We start from the raw sequence: 23257 nt of genomic DNA on the forward strand, positions 1-23257 counted from the left end.
CTTTTGCTTTTATTATAACATCTGATTAAAATAAGTGTGGTCTGTTTTGAATACTCAGGCCCTGATCTTGCAAACACTTCTGCACGTGAGTAGTTCTATTGACGTCCGTTAAGATGCGTATTTGCAGGATTGGAGCCTAAGTTTGTGATTACCTGCTGTGTACTAGACTCTTTGATTTTGACCTTGATGCTGGTGACAGGTGACGTTATCTGCATCTGTTTGTTGTTGCTAGTTGTGCTTTTTTTTATTATGAGACTAAAAAAAAATTGCTGCGTAGCTTTAAGGTCCTTGCTTGTAATCAGGGTGGATAAAAATCAATGATTTAAAAAAATATATATATATTTTTTATTTAAATTGGATTTTTTGGATAAGGTTTTTCCTCAAAACGCATTTTATCTAAAGATAGTTTTAATTAAGATATGTTATAGCTCAAAGATATCTCATCATGGAATAGGGATTATAAATTCTAATTCTATAGTATGAGACAATATATTCATGTAATGTTTAAGAAAAGTTTTGTAAATGAGTTCCAATAGTTCATGGATTAGGGACCCAATTTTATGGGGTTCCAGGGGCTTCTGTATAGATTATTTAGGTTAATCTTTCTATCTACCCAATGGGACTCAGTGCTCAGCCTAGAAGATACCATCAGAGATACTTAGTTTTGCAGTTCTCAAACTGTGGATTTGTGTCTCCAGGGGTAACATGCGTGTTAACAGCAAAAATGTTTTTAAATAAATAAATAACGTAAAGAGGTGAGAAATAACAGACCTCAACTCTATTGTCCCTCTGCAAATCTGTGTACACAGAGTCAATCCCTTACCTCTCTCTAAAAGTGCAATGAATAGAAGATTGTTGGGAGCAGAATAGATCTGGACAAGGAGAAGAAGTCTGGAGATAAATGTGAGAAGCGAGGGACATATGCTTGTTTTGTTAAAATATTATGTTGGCTGTTGAAGAAAAAAATCCAGAATACTTAATGTTGTTTTAGTTAAATAAAACAATTTAAATATCTGTCTGGTGATGTTCTCCTCCTAATACAGCATGGCAAGAAAATCCTCCAAATATTAATGATTAACCTGTTGAATTGGAGATAGTTCACCTCCCAGTGACTTCATAAATATCTGCTTCAGTTACCTTTGGTAAATGAAATAACCAAACAATTGTTCATTTTCTGATATAGCTGTAAAACTAATCTGAAAAGTTTTCAAAATAAATCACTGTTTAAAAATGTATAGTGTGTACCTTCTAAAAATGAAACCTACATCTATCTCTGAGTTGTGAAGAATATGTATTAAGGTTATAACAACCAAAAAAAATGCACTTTTATGTAGAAAACCATGATTAAATCGAGTCTTCCTGACTAGTGATTTAAATCATGATTTAAATCAAATCCACCCTGCTAGTAATGCATTTCAGGTGAGGTTTGCTTGTTTTTTGGTTGGGGTATTTTAGAAATAATAGTTTTGGTGGGTATTTTTTAAGTTGTTGGAATCCTAATGCTCATAAAAGTGAAAAAATTTTCCTACTGAAGTCAAGATGCCACCTACGCATTAGTCAGTTTTGGGGAGCGTCTGTAGCAAGAAAATTAGTAGGTGGAATGATGGAAAATTATTTTCTCTACCCACAGAATATCATCAAAAAAGTGAATGGTCAGAAGTTTGTGTACAAGTTTGTTTCTTATCCGGAGATTTTGAATATTGCTCCACTGATGGTGGGCAGGATTGAGGGAGACCCAGTGATGGCTGGCTTTGCAGAAGTCAGCAGTGCTCCGAAGGACCTGGAAAACGGTGTGAAAGAGAAGCCCCAGACCTGTGCTAAATCATCCAGCCGCAATGACTATATCCATTCAGGCCTGTACTCTTCTTTTACTCTGAACTCCCTGAACTCCTCCGGTGTGAAGCTCTTCAGGTCGGTCAAGATTGAGAATCCAGCTGAGAAACTGGTGGAGAAAAAACCCGCTCAGGATTTAACACCTTCAGTCATAAAGTTTGTGACCATGCCCTCCAAAAGGCCTGCAGTTGCACCCCTTGCCTCCACTCTTCCTATAGAATCAGAAGAAACTCTCCAGACCTTGGAGACTCTAGTTCCACCAAAATTAACTCCCACTGAAGCTCCAGCCCCTTTGCCAAACTTTACCACCACCTTCACCCCAACACCACCTGCATCTTCCATTTCTCCCACTCTGGAGGTTCCTTCCACACCCCCTTCACCACCCTTGAGTTCTAACCCTGACCTGGACATTGACACGGACATAGAGTCGGTGGCTTCTCAGCAGTTGGAGCAGTCTCAGAACCCTCAGCACCTATCACCAGAGCCCAGAGAGCACGATTTGTCTGTGCTAGAGAAGGATCTTGCCAATCACCTCTCCAGAGCTAAAAAACCTAAAGGGCTGGAGCTAGCTCCCACTCTTGTCGTTACAGGCAGTGATCCAAGCCCACTGGGGATACTAAGCCCTTCTCTCCCTACTGCTTCTCTTACTCCAGCATTTTTTTCACAGGTAACCTTATTCCCTTCTCTTGTTTCTATTAACATCATCTGTTGTGCTTGACAACAGCAAGGGAGGGCAGGTTGAAAAATGAATAGCCAATGGCAATGGTTGTGTTTGGACTCCTGAAAGGAGGTGTGTCTGCCTCTTTTTTAAAATAGAAATCTATTCTGGAACATAAATGACCAGTGTCACTGGCATCCTATTTGAAAAGTGCTCAGCGGTTCTTTGACTATGGAGGAAGACAAACTGGGGTACCCAGCTGCCTCTGTTGTTAAATCATTTGTATAGGAGGCACGATTAAAAATACTTTGAAGGTGACTCAGTGTTCTCGCTCCAGGGCCATGTCATGAGGCACTTCAGGCAGACTTAAAAACATTTGTGTGTTAGATGATTTAATCGAGAAATGTTGAAACCTCAGCCTAACTGTTCCTTCACTTTATCCAGTAGGAAGCTACTTTCAACAAAAAGGAGGCTGAGTGGCAGCATAATATGGGTGTTACTCTTCTATGGAAAACCTGGCTTTCACATCTCTTGGGAAAATGTGCAAAATATCCAAAGAGCTCTGAATCTGGTTGTTACATTGTTCTGGTTGGTTTTAATCTCTTTCCTATTAGTAAATTGAAGTTAGGTGCTTCCTTAAATTCACTGTAGTGGAAGCACAAACTGCTGAAGATGTGGGAGAGAGAACCATTGCACTGTTACTTAACCATTCTTGGTAGAACTTGCCAAAATACAGTAGTTGTTGGCGATACATGGAAAATCTAGAGAATGTGCCTAAGTAGGACACTTGTTATTTCTGATCTATGGCTGAGGTTTTCTGTGCCACCTCGGGCATTTGGATGTTCAAATTCCCTTTAATTTTAATCTCTTCGGTGGTTTTGGAAATATCAGTTTAAGGATACTGTGCACTGAATCCCAATTAGAGCAGGCAGCCGGGAGCCTGGTCATGTCACCTTTGTGCCTCCACTCTTTTCTCCTGTAAAATGAGGTTAATTCCTGCCTCCTATGGGCGCCTTGATTTTTTTTTTTTTTTTTGTAAAGAACTACATAGGTGCTAAGAACAACATTTTCTGACCTAGGTACCTACACTAATGTGTATATGTAGGGACTGAAATAATTGGCCTGATTTCTCAGCAGCGTAGAGCACCCGCAAATCCCTTTGAAAGTCAGTGGGAGCTGCAGATGCTCAACACATTTGAAAATCAGGCCTTTTTTTGTTTTGTTTTTTTTCAAATGGAATTAGATATCTAACTGCTGGCAGCTAGGGTTTGAGAACTTTGGCCTAAGTGTACAAGTGCTAAGAATGACTAGATGTAATAACCTGTAACGTAAATGACTGTGTTTTGTATCTCTCTTAGACTCCCATCTTGCTGACCCCAAGCCCCTTGTTCTCGAGTATTCACTTCTGGAGCACGCTCAGTCCAGTAGCTCCTCTCAGTCCAGCAAGATTGCAAGGTGCTAACACCCTTTTTCAGGTAAGCTCCAACAAGACTAGCCGTGCCTGTCCACTTCTGAGCTCCACTTCTGACTGCCTTCGCAGCGCACCTTGTGGAAATGTGAGGGGTAGAGTTGGTCTAAAAATTTTACTGCAAGATTATGCCAAAAATATTTGCCATTTAATCAACAGTAAGGTCATAAATTGCCAATAACTATCAAATCGTAGATTCATTAGTTGACACTTCACCAGATGTGGCAATTTGTTACTCTATAGCCATAATTGTATGTCAGCATAAATAACAGTGTTACAATATAAGTAACAATGATAGAACACTTTGTTAATTACATCTTTCTCTGGTGAAATACACTAATGCAATCTTCAGAGTGTTGGGAGAGGGAGAGTGTTCCTATTGTATAGGCCTGTGACAACCTGGACCACAGTTTTGCTGCATGGACCCTGGATTCTGCACCATTCTATTGCAATGGACTGGAAATTCTGTCAGTTTCATTGTTGTTTTTTTAAATGGAGATTTTTTTTTTTTTAAATGAACTACATATGAACACAAATTGGTACTTGTTGCTATTAAATGGATCTGGGTTAAGCACATCTGCTGCTTGATTCTGTGAAAATGAACAGTGACATTTTACTGGCCATCTTTGTGTTATGAACTTAACATCTCCATGGAGATGAAGGGAGGAGCTTACATGAGTGTATCTGCAGAACAGTTGGACTCCCTACTGTCTAAATACCTGCGAATAATATTGAGGCACAGTGTGGAATGCTTGTTCTGCTGTGCTGGTACTTGCATTAAAGAGTCATAGAACTGTGATTATTTTATTAGTTGGGATAAAGGCTTTGCTCAGTACAGATATAAACTGGCCATCCACAAGTTTAGGATTGAAATTAGACGAAGGTTTCTAACCATCCAAGGAATGAAGTTCTGGAACAGCCTTCCAAGGGGAGCAGTGGAGGCAAAAAAAACCTAACTGGCTTCAAGACTGATCTTGATAAGATTATGGAGGGTATGGTATGATGAGACTGCCTATGATGGAACAGTGAGCACTGTCCGGGGTTCTCTGCTCTGTGTCCTCGTCAGGTTCCCTTTGTTTACCCCTATGACCTCATTCCTGTACCTGTTATATCTTTAGTTGTCCCCCGTAATTAATTGAGATCTGGGACTTTGTGGTTCCTCCCCTTAGGCTGCAGGAGGTCTTTTAGCAGTGGGCTCCACCCACCCACTTCCAGGATCCCAACAGGATGGCATGTAGCTGATCTGCGACTGCTAGTAGCAATATCTCCAGACAGTAGATAGGGAGTGCTCTGAGTTACTACAGAGAATTCTTTTCAAGATGTCTGGCTTCTGGGTCTTGCTCACATGCTCAGGGTCTAACTGATTGCCATGTTTGGGGTCGGGAAGGAATTTTCCCCTGGATCAGATTGGCTGAGACCCTGGGGGGTTTTCGCCATCCTCTGCAGCATGGGACACAGGTCACTTGCACGTTTAAACTACTGTAAAGGGTGGATACGCTGTAACTTGAAGTCTTTAAATCATGATATGAGGACTTCAGTAACATAGCTAGAGCAGCAGTCCTCAAACTTCCTTGCACTGTGACCCCCTTCTGACAACAAAAATTACTATACGACCCCAGGAGGTGGGACCGTAGACCAGGCCCGCCAGAGCCCCATCACCCTGGGTGGGGGGCCAAACCTGAAGCCCAAGGGCTTCTGCCCTGGACGGGGGGCATGTAACCTTAGCCCTGGGTGGTGGAGCTTGGGCTTGAGCCCCAGGCGTTGGGGCTTGGGCTTCAGACTTGCTAGGGCCCAGGGCCAACACCGGCCTTAGTGACCCCATTAAAATAGGGTCGTGACCCACTTTGGGGTCCCAACCCACAGTTTGAGAACCCCTGAGCTAGAGGTTATGTGTGTCTTACAGGAGTGGGTGGGCGAGGTTCTGTGGCCTGCGATGTGCAGGAGGTCAGACTAGCTGATCATGATGATCCTTTCTGGCCTTAAAGTCTGAATCTAACTTACAAACTTAATCACTGTGTCTGCTGCAGCTACACTGATAGTAATGCTGGGGTTCAGGGACACCTGGATGCATTGGCAATTAAAGTTTCCATTGCCAGATGATGATCTGTAAAAGCCCTTGGTAGTGGAGGAAGCCATATGAGCTTTTTCAAAGCCTTTTGGGCTCTTTGTAGAACTTATTGTGGAGAGATCTTGAGACATGAGAACAAAGAAACTAAAATAAAAACAACAACTCTAACTCTCTGTTTTGTTTCTTAGTTTCCGTCAGTACTGAGTGGCCATGGGCCATTTACTCTGTCTGGACTGGATGGACCCTCCACCCCTGGGCCGTTTTCCCCAGATCTGCAGAAGACATAGCACATGAACTCCTGGAAAGGACAAATTGGGGAACAACGGAAAGAGATGACATTCAATGTAATCCATTTTTGAATGAGCAATTTATAATTCCACCCAGATCATGAATGGTCATAATTTTTGCCATTCCCAGTTCAAATGCCTTTTTGCAAAATTCCCTGTTTTGAAGACTAAATTGGGAATGCATATGGAAACGCCTTAATTGGAGTCCAGGCTCCACAATCTTTTCTTTGCCCCCTTGGTTAAGAAGTCTCTTAAAGGGAGTTTTTGGTGGGATGCGGTGACTGAATTTGTATTGATTGCAGCAAAACAATATCTAAGAAGTCTCTCCTCTCTCACTCCGACACCTCCATTCTTCTGCTTCCTGTGCTGGGCATGAAGAAAATGAATCATGATTGAAGCTGGCATTCCAAGAAAAGGGTTTGAGTGCAGCTTTGTCATGGGGCTAATGATAACTTCTCCTGCAACAACAAAACAGCAAATGTCTCATGCTATAAAAACATCTAAACTTTTTGCAGGGAGAAATTTTTAAAGAGTACTTATGGTGGTATAGGTGAAAAGCAGACCATTGTTTGGATAATGTTGCACACAGTTAATCCAGCAGTAAAGTTTCACTCTTTGAGAGGGGACTGGTTAGCTCCCAGAGGCAACTTGTAATATTGTGAGCAGGCAGGGCTCTGAGACAAATGGATCATGGCATGAATTATTTGGGGTTCTTGAACTGTTTGAATTCTTTGGTATTTCTTGATGGTTATATATACACACATCTCTGATGCCTGATATCTGTGTAAAGCCTGTAAATTGGCTGCTAGAAGATTAACAAATCATGCTAACCTAGGACTCTCCCCACCTCCGTCCCTGGTATTGGATATTCAGTGTGAGATTGAGGGTTGTCTGTCTATTTGGCAAATGACACTCTGGGGCTGGTTGCTGCTTGATGTTCTGATCTGCAGCTCAAGGGGAAAGAACACTCAAATTCTCTGCTTTTCCCAGAAATGAGGAACCAGAAGTGAAGAACCCCCTCTGCCCAGCTCTTGTTGTCTCAAGTTCTACTTTAACCACATTGCTTTTTAAGTAGAGGAAGTGTTGGAATTCATGAAAAGTTGGGTTTGATGTGTGCAGCTAAAATAGGAAGAGAATTGTGCAGTATCACCAGTAAGGTAAAATCACTCATGTTCCAGGTAAACATGCCTAACTTGTGGAGGTGGGTAGATGGGAGTGTGTATTGGGGGGTTAATCTGAGTGTTCTTGAAAGCCATTTCAAACTGATGAGTTAGGACCAGTAGCTTGGACAATAACCTCAAGCAGTCTTTTGTGGGAGAGCTGAGATCTGACAGAAGCGCTTAAGACTGGGGGATGCAGTTGGACTTTTGCCATCCACTGTCTGTCAGGCAACAACTTCCTCTTGCTACCAATGTATATGCAATGAGGATGCACTTGGATAACCTGTCCGCTAGAAAGTGGACTGAGACTGCACTTCTCTTGGTCACCTTTATTCAGGGTGACGAGATGTTCCGATTTTATAGGGACAGTCCCGATATTTGGGACTTAGTCTTTTATAGGCGCCTATTACTCCCCACCCCCTGTCCCGATTTTTCACACTTGCTCTCTGGTCACCCTGCCCTGATTAGCTGTTTCAGAAGAGATGCTGAAGATGGGATGAGCATGGAGAGGCAGTACTTTCAGAACAGAGTTGAGTCTTGTTAGTGAGGGAAGCTTGCTGTGTTACTCCTTTCATTGCACTTGTTCTTAAGACAAAGAGAGGACTTTGTTCTCCAGAGCTTTCAATCTGACACTTTTTGCAAGCTCTAAATTCACTTCAAAGCATATGTGTTTGAGAATGCCCAAAACTGAATGTAGTAAGATGAAAGTAGCTTGTTATATTCCAGCACTGAAATACATACATCAATATATCATGTATCTTTAATATTTCACCCTTGAGAAATGGATGTTAGAGTTAGTTTTTGGACTGTTCAGCCAGAAAATCTCTTGTCCCAAGTGAATTCAGAGGAAAGGATATCTAGCTTTTGATGGGAGCAGAAGGGAGTCTGTTGCCTCCCTGCCAGATCAAGTTAAAGGCAAGTTACTGGTTCAGTTTATGAACATCAGTAGCTAATGATTAGGAAGTCCCATGTCTGTGGATCTCAAAATGACAATGTGCAATATTTACTAGTTTTTCAGTTGGTAGTGCAGAAAGAAAGCTGCAGATAGTAATTAAGAGCAGGCATCTGGGATTCTTTGGTTTGCAAGATGGCTTATTGCCTATTTAAAAAAAAATCTATATCTATATATATAGTCAGCAGCACTTTGTGATGGTTGTATTAGGCTGACTAGCTTTATGCCCAGTAAGTGTGCAGACTGGAGGGTAGTATTGTAGAATGAGGATGTATATTTTTTAAAAAATGTCATGAGCACTAACGAATTGCAATTTGATTGCTTCCCTTTCCCCCATGGAGAAAAGCCAGGTTTTGTGTGTGTAAAGATTGCACGTTTTTGTGTGTGTTTTTCTCATATTTGTGTGGCATATATCTCTGAGTACATGTAAGCAAGAGAACCAAATGCACATGCATGTTGGCGCAGGCATCAGTTTCGCTTGGTCCAGTTTCATGTTCCCCTCTCAGCAGCTTCGAAGGGATGCACTGCCATATAGCTGGTTGACTAGTAACATGCACCATCTGTGATGATATACATTCACCTTCTTATGGATGGGGAGTTGTGTTCTCATTACAGGAGAATACCTTCTGTGGAGGTAGTTAACAAGAGAAGCTAAGTTGCAAATGCAGCTTGTGTGCATATGTCAGTGTCACTCTAACTGCCTACTTCCTGATAGATACCGTTGAGGACTATTATTGTTGCCCCTTAATGACTGTGGAGAAAAAAATTCCCATGTAGGGTTAAATACTGTCAGGAGGTATGTTTGGAAAGCAGTGGTACTGTGAGTTAAAGAAGGGAAGCAGGTTGTGGTGGGTAAGAAGAGGCTTGCTACGAGATTAGTTTACATAGCCTTGTCTCTTTCCTCTTCATAACTTTTCAGGTCACTTTAAAAAAGTGTCATTGTCTTGTGTATATGGTGCTTTGTAGTGAAATACTGTATCCTGTAATTGCGTATTTACCAACAAGTACACAATTGCCAGCTTTTCCGATTGGCACATTCCTGACAGCATTTATTGCTATGTGTCATCCTCAGTTCAGGTTGTGTTTTGCAGAAGCTTAGGAAATAATGAAAGATGGATTCTTTAAATTCAAGAACTCTTGCTTGTGCCCCAAACTTCTCAGGCTTCAACAACTGTGCACTCTTTGACTTATGAGCAGGTTTGCATTCTGAAAGGCCTTGGCATTCAGTGACTTTGCTTGGGAAAAGTTATATCTCTGCTATGGTTTCACAACCTCAAAATTATCTAGCAAATAGATTATTTTTGGTCTTTTTAAATTGAGTTTAACCACAGTGAAGGCCATTTGTATCCAATTCTGTGGTATGTATATCCTCCTTTGAAAAGTTAATGTGTTGCATAAACCATTACTTAACACGGGAAGAATCTCTCATGCAATCATCTTTCATGCAAACACTTCTGCAGCAAATCAAAATTATATACAAGAACTTGATCGTAACATCTGTGTAATTCCACTCACCAGGTTAACACACATGTATAATTCTGATCTATTTATGTAAAGGTTTTCCAATGCTGCTTTTAACATTCTGCAGTTCTGACCATCTGTTGGATATTTGCAGTGTTCTCATAGCCATGTTGTTCCCAGGGTATGGGAGGGACAAGGTGGGTGAGGCAATGTCTTTTATTGGACCAACCTCTGTTGGTGAAAGAGTTAGGCTTTTGAGCTCTACGGAGCTCTTCTTCAGGTCTTATCATATCTGTATCATCATATATCTACTTTTTAGTTATCTTTTTGCTACCGTTTTATAGTATTTTTATATGTAATCCTATTTTACTATACAGCTTCAATTTTTTTTCAATTGATGCATATTTGTTTACAAGACGCATCTCAATGTTGTATCAAGAGGCTATCTTGGTATGTGTCAAACACAAAATAAACTAATTCAGTAGTTAAGGGACACTGTCAAGGTTGACAGACATTAAAACTTGATGTTTGGGTTTGTGGGTATCTATCTGCAAGGATTTTGCTTGGCATCTTTCCTTCTTGTGCAAGAAATATACCTAAATTCTGGTCTCTGAGACCTAGGGTTATGTATATTTTTATTCTGTCTTAAGAATGGCGCCCAGGGCATAATATGTCCATTATTGTAAAGAAAACCCAGGACCCACTGGCAAAGTTGAAAATGCCATCACTGTTGCAATCCTGGTCTTTGGGAAGCTGATTTAGGATACCTGAAAAATAAAAAGGTACAGGGTGACCTGCTTAAATAGGAAGTCTCTTGAGGAACTGATTTTAACTTAATGATAGTGGATACTGGTGACTGCTGCTTATTCTGGACAGTATTAGCAAAACTTTCACTTCATGTGGAAGCATTTGGCTAGTGCCAGTGGCTTAAGTGGTGGTGGTTATGTAAAATGCTAAGCTTTGGTCCTTTCAGTACAAACACTGCCAAATGAAGATTTACAGATGGCGTACAGTGACAATTGCTTTTATTCTTTTAATATTATATGCAGTTTTTGAAGACTATTGTTTTTAAAGATGTTCCAATTAAGGGAAGTGTTGGGTCATGGCAGTGAGTTGCCTAGTGAGAGACTTCTACTAGGTAATAAAATGGCTATGCTGTGAGCTAGTCATTCTTGATAGGGTCTCTTTTAAAGGCTGGTGGTTCAGTACAGAGAAAAGTCTTTCAAGATGACACCTTGTTTGTGCATTCTTCTCCCCATAACCTGCTATCAGCAACAAGAACGTAATGCTTTTGGCACTCCAGAGCAATTGTAATTACAGGAAAGAAAGCAGCCTTGCAGTCTGCCTTGTGCATCAACTGGTTTGCTGTTTCAATTTTTTGGCTCTGTCTCTGGTGGTTCATGAAGCAGAAAGAACAGAACTTTATCTTCAGATGACTGATGGAGCTTGAAGTTAGAAAAGCCATGACTTTGGCTTGTGAAATGAACATATTGATATCAGAGAACAGTCAGTGCAGATCCTTTCTGGAGGACACAGCTTTGCTGACAGTGACCATGCTTTTAAAAACGTGACACCTGGTAAGAAAACCAAGCAAAACCTGACCTTCGTTTGTGAACATGCACACCATTGTACGTCTCCTTCTTTCACGATGTCAGTTTTAACTTAGATGGTTCTACAAAAGCCTGTATGTTAACTAGATTTAATATTAAACTTAATTCCGCCCCCTCTAACCAAAAGAATGCTGTAGAACACAGTAACTGACTTTGAAGTTATTCCAGTCACCTGGGTAAATGCACAATTTTTTGACAGTTGAAGATTTGTTTTTATGCATGTTATTTAATTGTCTGGAACAGCTCTAATCTCATGAATATGCATATATATATATATATATATTTTTTTTGAGGGACATATGTTCACTTTTTAGACCAGCTTCCAGACTTGTATCATATAAATAATGCTTAAGATATAGATTAAAAATAAATACTGCACTTGGCAGTTGCCACTTTTTAATGTCTTGCACATTTCAATTATTTTTTAAAATAGAAATAAGTACTAAAATCTATTGTGCCATATTATGGGCTGATTGCTTGCCAAATTTTATTTTTTTTAATCTGTCTTTGACATGATGTACATCTCCCCAAAAGTGTCTTAAATTGGTCCTTGATTAGTTTTATCCTCATAGACCTTAAATTTGGACATAAACTTGGAAATAAATAATTGCCTCTCAGTTGAGACCTTGCATTAGAAGGGTCATCGCAAAGCAAATGGCTTAACAGCAGAAGTCTGAACCTCCGGAAAGCACAGATCTTTTAACAGAGATACTGACATGACTTTAAGTGGCATGGTGTTGATGGGGGGGGGAAGTTGGCAGGAGTTCTGTTGTAGCCTCATTCAGTCCTTGAGCAATACTTAAAGGAGCACTATAGTAATAACTGGAAGCTATTATTGTCAACAATTTCACACAAGGCGGCTTTCTGAATGGCCTTTGCATGGTTTCTAAAACTTGTACTGCGTGCGTGTGTGTGTGAGAGAGGGAGGGAGAGAAAAAGGATTAAAATACCCAGTTTTGGAAGTAGGTTCCTTGATGTATTGTGGGGGTTTTGGTTTTGGTTGTTAGTTTTGGGGATTTTTTTTTTTGGCTAGAAGTCTTAAATCTATAGGCTACTGCTTTATACAGTTGTGTTGACTTTGTTCTGCTATTGTTCAGTTGCACAAAGTTTTCTATATGATGTGCTAGATTTTAATGTTAATTCTTTGTAACCATTGTTGCGGTTATTCTCTATAGTTTTTTAAAAAAAAAAGTCATATTCAGAAGTTCCCTTTTAAAAACTTGTATTTTTATTGCAGTGTTACCAGATGGCCTTATATACGTCACAGTGTTTGTGATAGGTACAGTTGTGTATTTAATGCTTATCCCTCCTCTTACTTTTGTGTGTATAGCTGAGATGTATAGTCTTAGTGATTTGAGATAAGCATACAAGAAAACTCTCCACTTGTATTGTGAGGAAGGACTGACTTGAGCACTGGCTATCTGCATTGAGCTGTATTAAGGCAGCAGGAAATACTGACAGAAAACTCTAGAGAGAGTTAATGAGCACGAGACTTAGTGGGGGTATTTTGAGCAAGCTGATGCTCTCTTGATGGAAAGTTTGCATTGTGGGCCAGATCTATAGTTGGTGTAACTTGGAATAATTGACGCCAGTAGACCTGAGCTGATGTACACCAGCAGAGAATCTGGCCCTGTAGCTTTTTATCTAAAAGGCTCAGAGCAGGGGGACATGAGTTAATTTTGGGAGAACTTAAGCAACAGGGTCAGTTATGGTAACATGGCACAGTAACTTTTTTAAAATTAATGAAGTAGAATAGGTTCAATGTTTGTCAGTAACTTCAGATTTAAATTTGCTTTGTTTACAAGTTGGGGGGGGGGGGAACCTGTAAACTCAAACTAGGATCTGAAAGTTGAGCTGGGTTCCTTTCTTCTTTGTGTTTCAGCCCCTGTGGGTGATGTCTGTAGCCTAAACTCTGCAGTTGTTTTCATTGATGCAGCCCTGTTGTCTTCACGGATGGTGAACTCGTGGAACAGAGGGCAGAATTATCCCCCTGTAATTTGATTTTATTTTTTTTAACTCTGAAAAGAACCCATCTTCCTGCCTGTAATTCTGGCTCTGCAGAGCCCACAGTGGTAAAATCTAACCTTCAGCACTAAACTCAGCAGCTCTGCCTGAATACGCAGGGGGCAGTAGATGCCATTTTTCACTTCTTCTTTCCAGAGTAGAATTGCACTTTAATCTAATACAGAGTCAGCAGATAAAGCAAATTTCTGCTCTGGGGCAGAGTTGTGTAGATCTGATAACCTCCTATGTATTCTACACATGATCTCTTAGTTTGGGATAAATACTGTAATCTTAGACAGTCCTGGTGCTCTGATTACACTAGGGTAAACTTAACTGGGAATAAAGTAGCTTTTTAGTGTAACTCTCTGTTCTTTTGAAAGTTGTACTTTTATAATATCCAGTATCTTAATGCCATTGTGCTGTTAAAAAAAAATGCTGGTATGTAATGCAAGTGCATAAATAGCCAAAGTTCTGAGAAACTGTTCAGTGTTACTAAACCTGATTTTATTTACCCTCCTTGCATAAGAGATTAGGGAGACCTTCAGCATGTTAAGATGTGATCAAAACTGATACGATGGAATTTGAGACACTGACTACAGCTGATATGCACTTGTGTGTTTCAGCTTTGAGAAGAATTATTGGGGCAAAGTTACTAAATTCTAAGGTGCAGAGTCAATCGTTGAGGAATTGCACTGCAGTGACACTTTGCTTTAAAAGTTGGTGCATTAGCTAAAGTCCATGCAAACGTAATGAAGGTCTTCCCTGAGGAATCAGGTGACTTGTCTATTGCTTCTGTGCAGAAGAAAATATAGTGTATGGCAGTTTTTTTAAAAAATGGGGTAGGGAATGGTTGGGGAAAACTATTTTGTGTAATAATTGACAGAGGGATTTGCTTTGTACAATAATGCAAGCTGGCTTTTAAAAAAAGGCATTGTAGCAAACTATTCAAGTCAATCATATGTTAATAGATATCTGCAACCAGACATGAAAAACAATTGTATTTTTTTAAATAAATATTTTTAACAAAGTCCTTGATCTTCTCTCCTTTAGAGGAAACTCACCCGTACAGCAACTGTGACTAATTAGCTCTCTGATAATGAGGAATGTCCATTACCTTCAAGTGTTTACTGGCATCTTGTCTAGCAGAGGTAAAGATCCTATTGCACAATCCTTTGGGTAGAGGTCAATTTTGTTCTCTAGGTAAGATCTCCAATCACAGCACTCTTCTTAAGGATTTGGAGATGGTAAAAAGCTGGATTTATAGTGCTAGGGAATGTGAAACATTGCATCCTGGCAACAGTATTTAGTCTACTGCCATCACCCTGCAAAGACCAAGCTCTGTTTTTTAAGGATGAAATACTAGGCTCTCCAGTACAGGTAATGTCTTATTTGGAGTAGACTCCTTTGAAGAGAGCAAATGACTGGATTTTTACTGTTATTTCATATTAATCTTGTATTGTGTTAGTGCATAATCTAAATCAGCCCAGTTGTACCTGCAGAGACAGGTGGTTGACTCTTCTTCCCCCCCCGCCCCCCTCCAAACGCAGGAAAGAGGCATGTCTGAGGACCAGTGTCCTATGAGGGTGGGAAAGAATCTCTTATCTTGGGCCCTCTGTTAAAGAAGGTTTTTTATACTGTAAGAGATGTTTGAAATACACCCTAATACCAGCTATTCAGTGTAATGGGGAGTATTTGTAGAACAATCAATTACTAAGACCTGCTGTCCTGCCTCACTGAACCATGTGCAGAGTAAGAGTGGCATCAGGTGGTGATACAGAGGAATTACAGTGCATTTCCAGTTTCATATGAAGGAGTAAAGGTCCCACTAACTAAAAGCTGTGCTTCTGGAGGACACCTGTGAGTAACTATTTATTTCATATTTAATATAACACCTCCATTGTGTTACCTCTCTTTGGTCAGGGCTAGTGTGCGCTCAGCTTTACATATGTATGACCATATACTAGTTTTACAAAAGTACTACCTCCTAAGGGAACTTTCTGGGAAGAGATTTTGCATTGTTAAGTATAGGGGAAAATGGTTGGTGGGATACAAACTCCAAAGGGCACATGCAACTGGATTGATGGAGGGTACTGCAGTTTGGAATTCCAAAGCGAATGGTGCATATTGCACAGAATAAATAAGGGCTTAAGTCAAATTGCTCTAGATAACAATTGTAATTGTTTTATTTGAGAGCCAGTGTTAATCTTGGCCTCAGAGGTTGTCTGGACGGAATGGGTTTGGTTCAAATCATTTGGGTCCTGTAACAGTTACTCAGAGCCTAGTGAGAATATAGTAATCACTTTTAATTAACATTGCTTTATATACACACATACATATGTACATCCACATACAATCACACTAAAGCCTACATCTCTTCAAACTTTCCCAAGGTATCTCCAGAAAGCTAGCATCATTACACTTGCTAGTGTTGTCTTGTAACAGATCGTTCTTGGGGTATACAGTACCTCTAGAGTTTATCTCATGGAAGGCACCTTTTGTAGTGGATATTGCACAGATTAAATGGGTGGAGGTGGAGCCTGGATGCACCTGCTTAAGGTTTCAGATAAAAGCTAGACTGCAAACCTCCCTAAAATACTGCTACTTGCACCAGACACTTTTGCAGCTTACCAATGACTTAAGCAAAAATAAACCAGCAAAACTCATTCTTTCCTCTGCTATGTAGCTAATTTAAATACTTAGTATGCTAGAGCCTATTGATTAAGGCTCTGCTGTAATGAACATATCTGATACTGTGTAATATAGATGGATCCTGTTATCAAAGTGCTCCTGGTGTTTCCGCTAATATTGTGATCTCCCCTTTGGGAGCACAGTTGAAGCTTGGATACTCTTACAGGTCTGGTTGCTGGAAAACTAATTCTGAACCACTCTTGCAGCACAGCATTATGCAGAGGGTTGTTCTGTATTAATTGAAAGCTAGAATTGGTGCTGTAGGTTGTCAGGACCATGGCTACAAAATGGGTCCCGTGCTTACACAATAGAGAAACCTATTGGTTATAGTAACTCTAAACCAGGTGATACCCAAAATATGACACATGAAACAGTAATAGACTTACAACTTCCAGCCTATCCTCTGTAGGGAAGCTTGCTCACAATTTTTCTTCACCAAGCTGCCATAAATTGCTGATTTCCAGGATACAGGATTCTGCAGTTTGACATTCATCTTAGTGGCATAACAGACCCAAGCAACTTCTGCTTGCTGTACTTAGCCTCCCAAGGTGACTTAGGATGTTTGGTTGGTTTTCAAATTTAACATTTTTGATTGCAGAAAACTCAGGTAATTTAGCCATGTAATTAGTGTGAAATCATCCTTCCTAGTAACGCTTGATGATTTGTGTTTATTGCAAATACATACAACTCAATGTCCAGGGCTATGCCTTCTTTTTAGCCCTGATAAAGTCCAGAGTCACCCATCATTGCTGGCTTGTCAGGTGAGGAGACAGCTACCTCTGCAAAATAAGATTAGTTCACCTGTCAGTAGACACTTTGTGCAGAACCAATGAGCATTCATTCATTCTAACACGCTTTAAAAGAAAATGCATAAAATAGACCCTCTGCTCTATTGGATACCTACTTGCAGTAGTTCTTGAAGTTATTGGTGCAGCGGTGGTTTCCTCTGCCTTCGAGAGGTAGCAGCATTTAATTTTGGGAGGCACCCCTAGTGCCAATCAGTGAAGGGGAGTGTCGGATGGTTTTTACAGCAGGAGTTGAATCTATTCCCAGCATTGGGGCTGCCTGACTTATCTTGGGCAAGTCACAATTGTGCAGGACCTCTCTTCACTTGCTTTCAAAATGGATTTACTTCATAGGGGTGCCGTGAGGCTTAGTTCCCTTTTTGGGGAACAGTGATCTTGGTGCAAAAGGTGCTGTAACAGCCCACTGTGTCAGAGACAACATAGGAAACGCCCCGTCTCTCACCTGGATAGAATTTACCAATGCTGTCTTTAGATGGGAGGCTGCTTTCTTTGGAAGGTAGAGTTTGCAACTAAGGCACTTCATAGATTCCAAGGCCAGATTAGGTCACACTGATCATCTAGTCTGACCTCCCATATAACTGAGGCCATAGAATTCCCCCAAAATAATTCCTAGAGCAGAGTTTAAAAAACATCCAATTGTGATTTAAAAATGGTCAGTGATGGAGAATCCACCACAATCTTTGGCAAATTGTTCCGAAGATGAATTACTAATTTAAAAATTTACACCTTATTTCCAGTCTGAATTTGTCTAGCTTTAGCTTCCAGCCATTTTATCGTGTTATATCTTCCTCTGCTAGGTTGAAGAGCCTATTATTAAATATTTGTTCCCATTGTAGATACTTAGACTTAATCATGTCATCCCTTGAGCACTTGGGGGAGGGATAGCTCAGTGGTTTGAGCATTGGCCTGCTAAACTCAGGGTTGTGAGTTCAATCCTTAAGGGGGGGCCATTTAGGGATCTGGGACAAAAATCTGTCTGGGGATTGGTCCTGCTTTGAGCAGGGGGTTGGACTAGATGACCACCTGAGGTCCCTTCCAACCCTGATATTCTATGAATCTGTCTCTATAAGGCATATTTTCTAATCCTTTAATCATTCTCATTGCTCTTCTCTGCAACTCATTCCAATTTATCAACATCCTTTCTGAATTGTGGGGACCAAAACTGGACACAGCAGTCACCCAGTCCCAAATACAGAGGTATAACAACATCTCTCCTCCTACTTGAGATTCCTGTTCTTGCATCCCAGGATCGAATTAACTCTTTTGGCCAAAGCTCCACACTGGGAACTCATGTTCTGTTGATGATCCACCACAACCCCCAAATCTTTTTCTGACTCACAGCTTCCCAGAATACAGACCTAAGTATCTCCTACCTTTTGTTCCTACATTATACATTTAAATTTAGCTGTATTAAAAACATCTTGTTTGCTTGCACCCAGTTCACCAAGTGCTCTTGATTGCTCTCAGTGCATGACCTTTCCTCTTATTTATCACTCCCCCAGCGTTTGGGTCATCTGCAAACTGATTGTGTGTTTTCTGCCAGGTCACTTATGAGAATGTTAAATAGCATAGGGCCAACAATCAATCCCTACAGTACTCCCCTGGGAACACCTGCACAGTGACTATTCCCCATTTGCAGTTACGTTTTGAGACCTATCCGCTCACCCCATTTAATGGGTGCCATGTTAATTTTATATCATTCTAGTTCGTTACACAAAATGTCATGAGGCACCAAGTCTAAGCATGTTACATCAACACTATTACAAGCTCTGGCTTTTTGTCTTTCAGAGGGAAGGCTGCATTATTCCTGGGCTTAGCTGGGAAGCAGGCCAGAGAGACAGTTCAGGTTGCAACTGTCAGGACTTGCTTCTACTAGTTACATAGCAGAATGATTTGGTTTCTCAGCTATCATCCCACTCCGTTTATGGTTCCTCCCTTACCCCAAAACCTGCTTAATGTCTTCCCAGATCAGAAAAGAAAGCAGACTCAGACTTGTGTTTGCCAGGGATTTGTGGGCAAGTCAGAGCAGGAAGAGGGAACAGGAAACAGCAGGAAAATAAACATTTCCTTGCATTTTACTTGGAACGCTGCATGCTGGCTGTATGTTAATGCACATGTCATTTTTCCTGTCATTCTAAAGTAGGCCTAACTGCTGGCATTTTCTTACCTGATGAGGGCTTGGGGTACATCCTGTGGAAAAACAAAAGGAAAGTGTAGAACATAAAGGCCAAACCTCCAAAGATCATCCCACAAACCAGGAAACTGTAGCTGCCCTGATCATGGATAATCTGCAGTAAAGAAAAATAAGGGTCTTAAGTACAGTGAGAGAGGTGCTTCATACCAGGGCAAGCCACAGGGAGCAGCAGGCTGTTTACATAGCGCCTGGCAGAGGTTAGCAATGTTCCTTTGTTTAACATAGGGGAACCTTCAGCTCAGGAATCCATTTCCCCTGCTGGTCTGGCCAAGCCAATCTGTTGACCTGCAAGGCAGGTGCCAAAGCCCATCTGTTTTCACAGGCTGTGTTGGCTCTAGAGAGTCTCTTGCTATCCATCTGTACAGATGGCCCATTTTGTGCACATGTATTATATATGTGTTCTACAAATAAACTCTGCCCATGAAATGGCCTAACCAAGACCTACCTGAACCAGATACAAGGTGAATTGATATTCCTGTTTCTCCACCTGGCAGACTCTAGTTACTCCTCCCCCCAAATAAAAAGTTATACAAACTCATGGTGGAAAGAACAGTGGGGAGTTGAGCTTTTGCTGGGTAGATTTACATTTATGGGCATGTAGCTAAGCTTGACTCACGGCCACAGCACCTCCTGCTGGTCATCTTGGAATTAGCTCTTTTCCAGCATAAGGAGCACCCTCTGCAGGCCCGTGTCTCACCTGCCTCAGGCCCTGTGTCCCTCCTGGACCCCAATGCCCCTTTACCTCAAGGTTCTGCCCCCAAAGTACCCCCACACACTGGGTCTCCCCTCCTGGGGAATCCTCAACTCCCCAAACCCACCTTCCCTCAGTGGTTACTGCCAGTCATCATCTAGCCCCCACTCACTGGGGCAGACAGCAGTCTGTAAGGGCCACTCATCATTGGCAAGGGGGCAGGACCTACTGCCTTTACCTATTTCCAGGCTGTATCTCTGCAGCCCCAGTACCTTTGTAGGCCTTCACCAAGGCCTGCAGCCTGGGGGTTTACCAGGCTGGAGCTCCCCAGCTCTCTTGCCCTATTCCTAGGGTGACCAGATGTCCTGATTTTTGGGTCTTTTTCTTATATAGGCTCCTATTACCCCCCACCCCCATCTTGATTTTTCACATTTGCTGTCTAGTCACCCTACCTATTCCCCAGCACTGCTCCAGTTCAGGTACCTTCCTCTGAGGTAGGTAGCCCTTCTCCCTCCAGGGCTGGAAAGAGAGACTCCTCAAGCTTCTGGCCCACAGCCCTCTTATCAGGGCCTGTTGGGCCCTAATTGAGCTGGCCACAGCTGTAGCTGCTTCCCCAATCAGCCTAGCTTGGCTGCTTTTAACCCCTGCCTATCGGAGGGGGGCAGTTGCCCCACTACAGGCATTTCTGCTCTAAGGAACATCACACAATGCATATGTTGCCTCCGCAGTTCTCCAAACTCTGGCAACTGAATTCCTAACACCAGAGGTAATGCAAAACAACCTATAGCCACAGTAGCATTGCTTGGTGATGGTAAGGTATGGAGTGGGGCAGCTAGCCCATCACTATACTGCTTTTTTAGCTAGATTTACCCAACCTGGAAACTACAGCGCCACTGTAGACATACTGCTGCAGTAGTGGGCATGTCTCTAATTATACCTAGCACTCTTCAGCAATTGGTGGTAGGTGTATCTTAGCAACTCCCACTGATTGGATTGCCTGTTTTCTCTACAGAAGACTGACCCCTCTTTCCTTGCAGAATGATTATGTAGCTTTCAGAACTGTCCGAGCATGATTGTATAAATCGGCCATGCACTAAGTGTTCGTGTAAACCCGCTGTCGTGCAATACACGCCTCCTAGTGTGCTTTGATCCACTAAGTGCACTAGGGGACTTTTAGTGCGTGGCAGCAGGCTGTTGTGGGGTACATGTATGCCCCATCTTGTGTAGGCAAGCCTTAAGACTTCCATTCACTCAAACACAGCTCTCTATGTGCTTGAATTAAAACCCTAGTCAATTCAGGTCATATCCTGGGTTTTTCCTTTTTTCTGCACTTACCGACCCCACCAGTAACTGGAGCACCATCTCTCCAATTGCAGCTCCAGTCACTAACACCGTCGTGGCACAGCCTGAAAACAAATGGTACAAGTTCTGGGAACTGCCAAAATGAATAGCTTCAGAGGGCCAAGAATGTCCCCAGGCTAGAGCTCTGTGAGGTGAGACCCACCTGTTCTACATTCATGAGCCTGCACAAATGTGGCCCTTTTGCATTCTGATATTATATCAAGGGTTGTATACACCACAAGTTACTGCAGGGTAACCTATTGTGCTGTAAGCCCTCAGCTTCCTTACGTACAGCAGAGGATATTAAAAAAGTAATGGCTGCAGCCAGCAAGGGTACCAGTAGAATCATAGAAGATCAGGGTTGGAAGGGACCTCAGGAGGTCATCTAGTCCAACCCCCTGCTCAAAGTTACCTGATCCTCCCACTCTCCACTGTGTGCAGAAGTACCTGTGTTCCCTGTTCGCCATTCATTCTTCATTTCCCCCCATATCTACCCTACCAGCTTGGTGCATGGAGCCAGGAGCTGTGGATGGTTCCACAGGGTGGTAACTGGTAGTGAAAATCAACATCCTAATTTAGCTAGAGCTATTCCTGGGTAACCTGCAAAGCATGATCTTGGGAAGGTGAAAGGGGCTTGCTGCTGGTATTTTCTCGGCTCAAAATCTGCCGGGGGATAGGGATGCTCACCTTTGTATTGGAGGATGTCTTCAGTGTAGGCCAGCATGCTGGGGAAGGTGCTGCTGAGAAACAGACCCAGGCACGCTGTGCCCACAAACAGGAAGACAACGCTGTAGGAGAAAATCAGGAGCAGGAGGAAAGTTATAAGCACTCCAACCTGCAACAAAACAAGCCCAGCGTCACTTTCAGGGAAGAAAATAAATGCCGAGGTAGCACTGGGCTCTAGTGGGCTTTTAAAAAGACTAGTTAAGGGACTGGAAAAGAAATAGATTTATCTGGTCTAATTGAGATAGACAATTGAGCTTTGTCTCTTGAAAACTGAGTTACAGGCATAATCTGCAAGTCACATAGTAGTAACCCTATTCACTGACTGAGCTCACAGCTAGAGAGATCAGAGTCTACTCACCTTCAAATGCAGTATTCAATACTCTCACTAGAGGGACATAAGCCAACTACATCTGATTTTGGTCAAAAAGCCAAGCAAAACCATCTGTCCCAAGTTCATTAGACAAAGAATTAAGATCATTCTCAAGCCCCCTCTGATTTAGGAGATGTTGCATTTGGTGTTTCTAGGGAGCCTTAAATGCACATTTTTGCGATTTCCCTCATTTGCACACAATTGTTATTAAAGTCACAACTCTGTGCTGTTTTGCTGAATTGCTAGTGACAACCCAGCAGAGGGAGCTCTCACCAAATTTTGTAATCTCAGTCAAAAATAAAGGTGCTGTTTTTTCCCCTTAATTCCTTCAAGATTGAGTGATAGGTGGTTTTAAAGATGTGTGCATGTATACACACGCACAGAGCAATCTGGAACCTAAAAGTCATTCCTCTAAATTTAACTTAATATTAGAGTTAAGTCAAATTTTAATCCTAAATGACTGTCAAAAGTGTGTACATACAATATTAATAATTGCAATTCTAGAACAGATCTTATTCAGTGATCACAAACCGTTAAAACAGGTACATAATTTTTTATCTCTGGGTAAACTTGCGTAATGCACATTCAGATGCCATTGAAGTAAAAGGCAAAACTTCCAATAAATTCAATAGGACTAGAAGGAGCCCCCAAATCAGTTCTAGCTAACAACAGAACCCAGGAGTTCTAGCCCTCAGATCTTCAGTCATGCCAGATCAGACCAGTGGTCTACCTAGTCTGGTGACTAGTAAAACACTTCAGAGGAAAGTGCAAGAATTGTCATAACTATGGAAATAACTAATAACCTGGCAGTAGGGGGAAGTTTCTCCCTAATTCATGCAGTTAGTGACTGGTTTATGTTCTGAAGCCTTCTGGCTTCAGATATTCTTAATCTTTAAGAACGACTTAATGTGGCTGTTTTTCTGTGGCCTGATTTTTTTTA

The 23257-nt window shown here is 41.6% G+C and overlaps 2 protein-coding genes across 4 annotated transcripts in view; one reads left to right on the forward strand and one right to left on the reverse strand.

The window, feature by feature from the left end:
* Positions 1–10401, forward strand: part of ELK4 (ETS transcription factor ELK4) — a 29964-nt gene extending 19563 nt beyond the window's left edge. Inside the window, exons 3-5 of one of the 2 annotated variants that reach the window (XM_065591507.1) lie at positions 1631–2500; positions 3850–3966; positions 6216–6410. In XM_065591507.1, coding sequence (XP_065447579.1) covers positions 1631–2500; positions 3850–3966; positions 6216–6314 — 1086 coding nt within the window. In that variant the 3' untranslated portion in view covers positions 6315–6410. Of the gene's footprint in view, positions 1–1630; positions 2501–3849; positions 3967–6215 lie in introns of both variants that reach the window. The other variant, XM_005306426.5, reaches the window with a different exon arrangement.
* A 5382-nt stretch (positions 10402–15783) lies between these two features.
* Positions 15784–23257, reverse strand: part of MFSD4A (major facilitator superfamily domain containing 4A) — a 45279-nt gene continuing 37805 nt past the window's right edge. For both annotated transcript variants that reach the window (XM_065591505.1, XM_005306424.4), the window contains exons 7-10: positions 21909–22056; positions 21216–21286; positions 19163–19283; positions 15784–16968 (exon numbers count right to left, since the gene is read on the reverse strand). In XM_065591505.1, the coding sequence (XP_065447577.1) occupies positions 16904–16968; positions 19163–19283; positions 21216–21286; positions 21909–22056 (405 nt within the window). In that variant the 3' untranslated portion in view covers positions 15784–16903. The remainder of the gene's footprint in view (positions 16969–19162; positions 19284–21215; positions 21287–21908; positions 22057–23257) is intronic.

Source organism: Chrysemys picta, chromosome 4 (genome assembly GCF_011386835.1).
Source record: "Chrysemys picta bellii isolate R12L10 chromosome 4, ASM1138683v2, whole genome shotgun sequence".
In the NCBI taxonomy this organism is placed as follows: Eukaryota; Metazoa; Chordata; order Testudines; family Emydidae; genus Chrysemys; species Chrysemys picta.